The following is a 7,340-nucleotide window of genomic DNA, read 5'->3' as shown; positions in this document are numbered from 1 at the left end:
GTTTCAGAACCATCCCGACCAGGGGTCGGCAAACTGTTGAGATGGAAGAGGAAGAGCCGACCTCCTCCCTCAACAATTTGACCATTACTCAAGAGCCAACACTATCTTTTCACAAGCAAATGAAGTCACCGGTCTCTGCAGAATGTCCTTTACAAAGGAGCCAGGTGCACGTGGTCAACCCCCAGGGTGCCTACAGTTTCCACTGCAAATTTGGAAGTCAATGTACCTGTTGGTCTCAGAAATGACACAGGTCCCTAGGGGCCTGGGTGACAAAACATGCTCATGGTCTCCACAACTTTCTCCCCAGCTTGCTTTAATAACAAAAGGCATCCTTTTAGTTGAGCCATGGCCACCCAACTATAGACTCATTCCTCAGCCTCCTTTGCGGCTCCCTGTAACCATGTGGCTCAGTGCTGGTCACATGGGAGTAGAAGCGATGGATGTTGCTAATCAGGTGTCGCTGAAAGGCCTAGGTGGGAACTGAAGCAGCCACCTTGGATTCAGAGAAGTCAAAGTCGTTGGCTGGGGGTGATCATGTCGGCTTCACAGGGACTTGGCCTTCCTACTCAACCAGATGCTGGTTACATCCGTACAGAACCCGCCCAGAGTCCTCCTGAGCATTGAAGGGAAGCAGCTTTTCCCACCATCTGGGCTGGAAGGCCCTGGTGCTGCTGGGGTCCTGAGAGATCAGTCAACTTGCTTAGCCCTTGACTTGTCTGAACCTGTAATCTTTCAGGGCATCCCGATTCACCTCATTTTCTCAGGGCTGTTGTTTGTTCTCCCACTTCAGTCATTTGAATTACAAAGTAACAGATACTTAGTAGCAATTAACTCGATGCATCTGTGCTAGCAACATTTGGGGGAAGATCCCTCTGTATTTTCTCCTTCTACAAACACCTTTACATAGGCTTAGAGTTACCACCTGGTTAAGTTTACGATAATCCACTGTCATTCTCCAGGATCCATCTGTCTTCTTTACTGGCCAAATGGGCGAGTTAAATGGGGTTGTGGTAGGAATCACCACCCCTGCATCTTTCAAGTCTTTGATGGTGGCACTGATCTCTGCAATCCTCCAGGAATGCGGTATTGCTTTTGGTTTACTATTTTCCTAGGCAATGGCAGTTCTAATGGTGTCCACTTGGCCTTTCCTACCATGATAGCCCTTATTCCACATTTCAGGGATCCAATATGGGGGTTCTGCCAGTTACTAAGTATGTCTATTCCAATGATGCATTCTGGAACTGGGGAAATAATAACAGGATGGGTTCGGTGACCCATACCTAAGCTAACACTCCATTAATAAATTGACCTCCAAAAGAGGAATTGATACCAAGAGCTCAACAGAAAATAAGTGTTTAGAAAATAATGATGACAACAGACGTACAAATATGCTTGATACAACTGATGTATAGATTGTTATTTAAGAGCTGTGTAAAACGATCCTTTGTTTTTGTTTATTTATTCATTTTTCACAAATGAGGCAACGTATTAACCCAGCAACCTTTGTTCTAGTGTTTCTTGTCGGCAGCTGCCGCCTGTCTGGCGATTCTGTCCAGATCTCTCTGACCCTGAGGTGGCAGTTTGCGGACGCCGTCTTGAGCCCCTCCAGAGCTTGAAGGACCCACGGGCCATGCTCTTGGAGCCCCGACTGAAGTGGCTGGCGTGACACCGTGTCTCTGCCACCCAACGTAGATCTTGGTCACGGAGCCGACCCCAGCGCCACCGTGAAGGTACAGGTACAGCTGCGGAGGCTGCAGCTCCCGTGCAGCACAGGGAGCAAGCTCTCTGTGCTTGGCCCGCTTACAGGGTCTGCCCAGTCAGGGACTTGCAGCTTCCCGGACTTGTTGAGGAAGGGTGCCAGAGCTGTGACTGCACTCCTGCAGGATCCCGTCTTGACAGCGACTCCAGGCATCGTGGCCTCCGCGCTGCCGCCCAGGGGAAGCTGAGCCCATCTTCTAATAATAAAGACATTAACAAATGGACCTCCTTATGCCTCCACTCTGACTACTGACCTTGAGGATGGCAGTCCAGGCATAACTACTGCACCAGCAGGGCCCCTGGCCTCTCTAAAGGTTATGGTAGCTCCGGTCCCATCAGCTGGGCCTAGGATCAGTCTCTAGGTTTGCCCCTCTGGAAATGAGTTTGTCTTCTTTTCATTAGCAATAGCCATCACCACCAGTGAAGGTGAACCTCTTCTTTTCCAACAGTGTTTTGGCTGTGGGGTACCAGCCCCCACAACTGAATGGGTCCAAGGGGTGTTTGTGTCATTGAGGGATAAAATTAAAGAGACATCAGACAAGATAAAGCATGCAAATGCTCACCTCCTGGACCACCATGACTTCAGAAGCCAGATCCGAGCAGAGAGAGAATATATTTCCAACCAAGGCTTAGATACACTCAGTGCAAGCCCCCTAATGACATGTGTAACAAAGTGGGCTGTACCCCAACCCTAAAGGTCCCTGAGTACATAGGAATAACTAACACCAGTGCCCAGGGCAGGTAAGGGGGAGTGGCTGTCTTCAGAGCCAAGAGAGCAATCACCTATGTCTGCCCCTATAGTTAAAGCCGCCGGCTAGATAGCCACGAGGCATGTGCTTGTAAGAGGTAACTTTAAGGTACCACTATTATGGGAGGATATCGTGGGGAACAATATTAGTTATGAGAGTGTGATTGGAACTTGCCTCCAACACACAAGGGTTGTGTTAGACAGGCTTCCTGGAGAAACAAAACCAGGACACTTATGACACACACACACATATACAACACAAAGGAATATAACAGCTGATTAGTCCACACAGCAGCACAGAGGACTTGGTCCAACTCACTTCCATGGAACAGTAAATAGACTGGAAGTCCCTCAACTCACGAGAGTTGCTGGGTCCCAAGGTCAAGGAAGCAGACAGCTGAGTCTTCACTAGAGCACTGCAGGCAGTCAGGCCACAGGCAGCAAACAGTAGGGCGGGTCACCAGCACTCAGCAACAGGAGCAATAGGAGCTTAGCGAAGCAGGCCCAGATGAGATATCGAACTGAAGCAATGACGACAGGATCCACCAACCTCAAGTTCAAGTGATGTATACACCAGCAGCGGCGAAGTAGGTCTCGAAGGAACCTCAAGCTCTAGCAACACGATTCACAGGTTGGGTGTCCCATAGGTAACGCAGTTCACAAGTTGAGGCAGAGAACGAGCTAAAGCAGCTGCATGCTGGTCCGATCACCAGAGAGCAAGAGAGAGGGGGTCATTTATCTCTTTGCCCTTCAATCAAACTGCAACCTTATTGATCCCATGTGTTCCTATTGGCCAGGTTGGCACAATAAACCTACCTATCACAAGGGTGAAGGCCTCTCTCCACCCCAGATATCCAGCCTTCCAGGCTTAATATATGAGAGTAAAGGATTCATCCGTATACCCTCTCTTCCCTTTATCTGCTTCCTACACTTGGCCATTTGTGCTTCCTCTGTTGTGAACTACCCGTAATGCCTGGGTGTTTAAAACACTGTGGCTTTGGTTTTGTCCATCCTGCTGTTGGAGGTGCCCCAGACGGTCCTGAAATGCTGGTCCTGAGGCTACACCTTGGTCTTCCCGCTCTAGAAGCACCAGCTAGCTTCCAGAAGGCTGCTTGTTCCGCTTGAATCTTCTCATGTGCTGCCTTGTTCAGCTCCTCTCTGTTCTGAGTCCCCAGTTTCCCAGATTTCCAGAGGAGGGAAACCCCTCTTGGCGGGTCTCAGTTCTCCCTTTGTGGAGACTCAGAAAGCAAGCCAGCATCGGGCAGTGCACATGGACCGGCGCTTCACTCTCCCCTCTGCCAGATCACACAAGAAGTGGCACAGTCTCAAAGAGGTTACAGGTACCCGGCCTGGGGATGAACCAGCTGAGGCCAAAGGCTGAGCAAACTCGAGCAGGGTCCCAGGAAAGACACCTGGCACTATCTCTAGACATCTGACCCAATGGCCTCACTTCTGGTTCACACTGAACTACACACACACACACACACAGTGACGTTTCCATGAGGCTGGGGATTGCTGCATCCTTTATACAGGCAAGAAGCTGCAACTAGCGCACGCACTCCTCCCCAGAAGGATTAGTGAGACATTGGCACTGGGCTGCAGCCTGCAGACACAGGGGAGAAAGGTCTCTCTCCACGCATGTCGTCAGAAGAGCCCCAACGTCTATGGTTCCGCGACTACAGTGTCCACAGTCTGCTACCTTTCATGTCAGGACGGAGGAGACGGACAGCTAAGCATGCTTGCTTAGCATGACATAGGACACCCTGAGGGGGTTCAAAGGAGGCCTTGGGGAGTGGTGATCTGAGCCTGGAGTGGGAGGTGCGGCGGGACAGGGGTGGATCTTCCTCTAGCCCGGATGAGACCCACCTCCTCGTCTCATCTCAGACTGCCCTGAGCAGCCCCAGGCCATGTTGAAAAGGTCCCTGGACTCTGGAAGCCTGAGTCATTCCCAGCCTCGGAGAGGCTGCACACCCACTGCAGCAGCTAATGGACAAGGACCATTAGTGGCTCCCAGATGGATGGCTCTAAAGGACAATTAATGCCTATTAGGACACAGCCCCAGGAAGAGGGCCTCCCAGCCCGACTCCAGCTTTTTCATTTATACAAAAGGCTGAGCTGAGACTATCGGGAGCCAGTTCTCCTGCTGCCTAAACCTGCCATCCTCAACCCCGGGAAGTGACCTCATCCCTTTACCTTAGATTTGTGCAGCAAATCCTCTTTGGTCACCTCCCCTAGTGAGTCAAGGTGAGGGCACAGGTTCCTGGAGTCCCCCATTCTGGCCTGGGCTCACCTGTGAGAAGACACAGTGTATTCTGAGTTAACAGCAGCTGCTGCTGGCGGGGGGCAGGTGGGCAGGTGGTTCCATGTACAGACTTGGGCCTCAAGTCTCAGCTCTGTGACCCACCATCCAGCGACCCAAGAGAGAGATGGAGCCTCTCTGGGCCTCATCCCCCCTCTCCGTGCCTGAGAACTGGAGAGGATGGTTACCCTGCCCCATGGCTGGCTCCAGGGACTCAGAACCTGCCCCATGGCTGGCTCCAGGGACTCAGAAGCTGCCCCATGGCTGGCTCCAGGGACTCAGAACCTGCCCCATGGCTGGCTCCAGGGACTCAGAAGCAAGGCTGGCCCCGAGCTTGTGACTGGGAGAGCCGGCGACCCATGTCAGGTGAGACTGACTGACTGGAGTTACCAGCAGGAAAGTCAGAGTCCAGGCTACTCTCGGAGAGCTGCAGGGCAGAGAATGCAAACCACAGTGCCTCTGCAGACGGAGAGCACACCACACTGAGAAGGAGCAGAGGCAGGCCAGGGGAGGAGATTTCGTTTCAGAACCCAGTGGAAAGCAGAAGCAGGTCTCCTCTGAATAAGCAAGACTGCTCTTTCTCAAGAGCCCTGGGGAGGCCAAGTGCCTAAAAGGCCACTTATCTCACTTGCTGTGAGCGCCTCACCTCCGGAACAGTTCCACACCACAGTCTCAGGCGTGTTTCTGTCAGAAGAGGTCTTCTGAGAACAGGCAGAGGGAAGGGCAGCTAAGTCAGCCGAGGGGAGGAAAAGTCTAGAGAGATGTTCACAGAAATATCCACAGTGATGGAGCTGGGTGACAGAGTTCAAGGGAGGACTTGTCCTACTGGGTGTTTAAACAAAGACCAGATGAGAATTAAAGGGGAAGGGACATTCTATCGTGGGTGACAGGCGCAGGCGTGCGTCCTGACAACCTTGGCACTTTCTTTCTTTTCTAGAGCCCTGACACACACGCAGGGCTCATTCTGTCTGCACGCATCAGGGCCTGCATGGGGCAGTTCTGGGCAGCGATGGAACAGTTCCGTCTCTTCCGCGTGGTGGTGGCTACAGGAATTCATACGGGGGGATACAACTGCACAGAATGAAACCCACACAAACAAGTGCCTGTAAAAGCGGCACACACAAAATCGGAATCAGCTCTGTGGGCCATACCCACGTGGCTTCATTGCTTGTGCTGCCCTCCTGCGGTCACGTGGCAGATGCTACCAGTACGATAAGCTGGGCGACGGGGGAGGGGGGCTGGGGGGCGGAGCCTGGGGGGGTGGTAACGGGCCTCCTCGTAGCAACTTCTTGTGCAGCTACAATGATTTTGAAATGCCAATGTTATTGGTACTGGGGGCCATCAGGCTGACTTGATTCAGGGACTTCATTTGATGGACGTAAGTGTCCACATGGTGGGAGATCTCTAAGTCTTTCTCCTGCTGAGCCACTGGGCGGGTTCAAACCTCCAATCGTTCGGCTGGCAGTCGTGCTGGTCTACCAGCGGGACTTGTTAAAAAGCAGATAAGTAAAAGGGCGCTTTGTGGCCACTAGCTATTTCAACAGAAATCATACCCCAGGACTTGGATTGCTGCCTGCAGCTCCAGACTGCGGCGACGCAAGAGCCAGGTCAGCCGCAAGGGGAGTGGAGCCAGGAGCGGTTAAATCCAGGGCTGAGGTTGCCTCCTCCCCACCCCCATGCCTTCGCCCTCAGCAGAGAGAGCAGTCAGCCAGGGGCTGCCACGTGCAGACCTTCAGTTGGAAGGTGAACTACGGGCCTGCATCAGGTGCCAGGGACGAGGTTCAGTGCCTGGCACGCGTTACTTCCTTAGCACCCTGTGCGGCAGCCGCAGTGAGGCCCACTTCACAGACGAGGAAATGAGGCTCCTCCGTGTGGACAGGCTCACGGACACGAGTGGCAGAGCTGAAACTGGCCCCGGATTTGGATTTGGTCGGACTGGAAAGCACAGCGTGTGTGCCTGGGTGCAACACCCTCCCCCCCCCACCCACACACACACCCGTGACACCTGCCTCAGGGAATGGCGGTGCGCAGAAGCACAGCAGACAGAAGGATGCCCTGCCACCCCGCTCCAGCCCTTCAGCTTCCCACTTCCTCCCCACCTCCGTCTGAAGGGACTCCCAGACATCACCCCGTTCCAGCGGTATTCCAGTAGGAACTTCTAAAAGATAAAGTTTAAAACAAAACAGCACACAACCATAATGCTCTGGTTTCACCTCCAACAAAAAGGCGATGCTGGGGGCTTACCTCTGGGTCGCGTCAAGCCCCCAGCAAGCGGCCCACACTGGCATTCTCCGCTGACGGGTGATGGCGTTGAGCCGGAGTCTGTGAAGCCCTTGGCAAGGAACCTGGCAAGAGGAGGAGCAAACTAACACGTCGTTCTCTTTAAGGATGGAGACCCCAAACAGCCCAGCCTGGCTCCGAAGAAGGGCAAGTGAGTTCCCAGATGTTTGACACCCATAGACTTGGCACATTCTTCAGATGCTTGACACCCATAGACTTGGCACATTCTTCAGAGCACCCACAGTGACACTCCTA

The 7,340-nt window shown here is 52.9% G+C and overlaps 1 protein-coding gene and 1 pseudogene across 1 annotated transcript in view; both read right to left on the bottom strand.

The window, feature by feature from the left end:
* USP20 (ubiquitin specific peptidase 20) overlaps window positions 1-7,131 on the bottom strand; it is a 26,528-nt gene extending 19,397 nt beyond the window's left edge. Inside the window, exons 1-3 of the mRNA XM_045288518.1 lie at window positions 7,050-7,131; window positions 4,700-4,796; window positions 3,183-3,203 (exon numbers count right to left, since the gene is read on the bottom strand). Coding sequence (XP_045144453.1) covers window positions 3,183-3,203; window positions 4,700-4,780 — 102 coding nt within the window. The 5' untranslated portion in view covers window positions 4,781-4,796; window positions 7,050-7,131. The remainder of the gene's footprint in view (window positions 1-3,182; window positions 3,204-4,699; window positions 4,797-7,049) is intronic.
* LOC115869137 lies at window positions 1,415-1,981 on the bottom strand (annotated as a pseudogene).
* Window positions 7,132-7,340: the final 209 nt, after the last annotated feature.

Source organism: Echinops telfairi, unplaced genomic scaffold, assembly GCF_000313985.2.
Source record: "Echinops telfairi isolate 266 unplaced genomic scaffold, ASM31398v2 ScPeMD7_22;HRSCAF=79, whole genome shotgun sequence".
Classification (NCBI taxonomy): Eukaryota; Metazoa; Chordata; class Mammalia; order Afrosoricida; family Tenrecidae; genus Echinops; species Echinops telfairi.
This window is presented reverse-complemented; position numbering and strand designations above follow the sequence as displayed.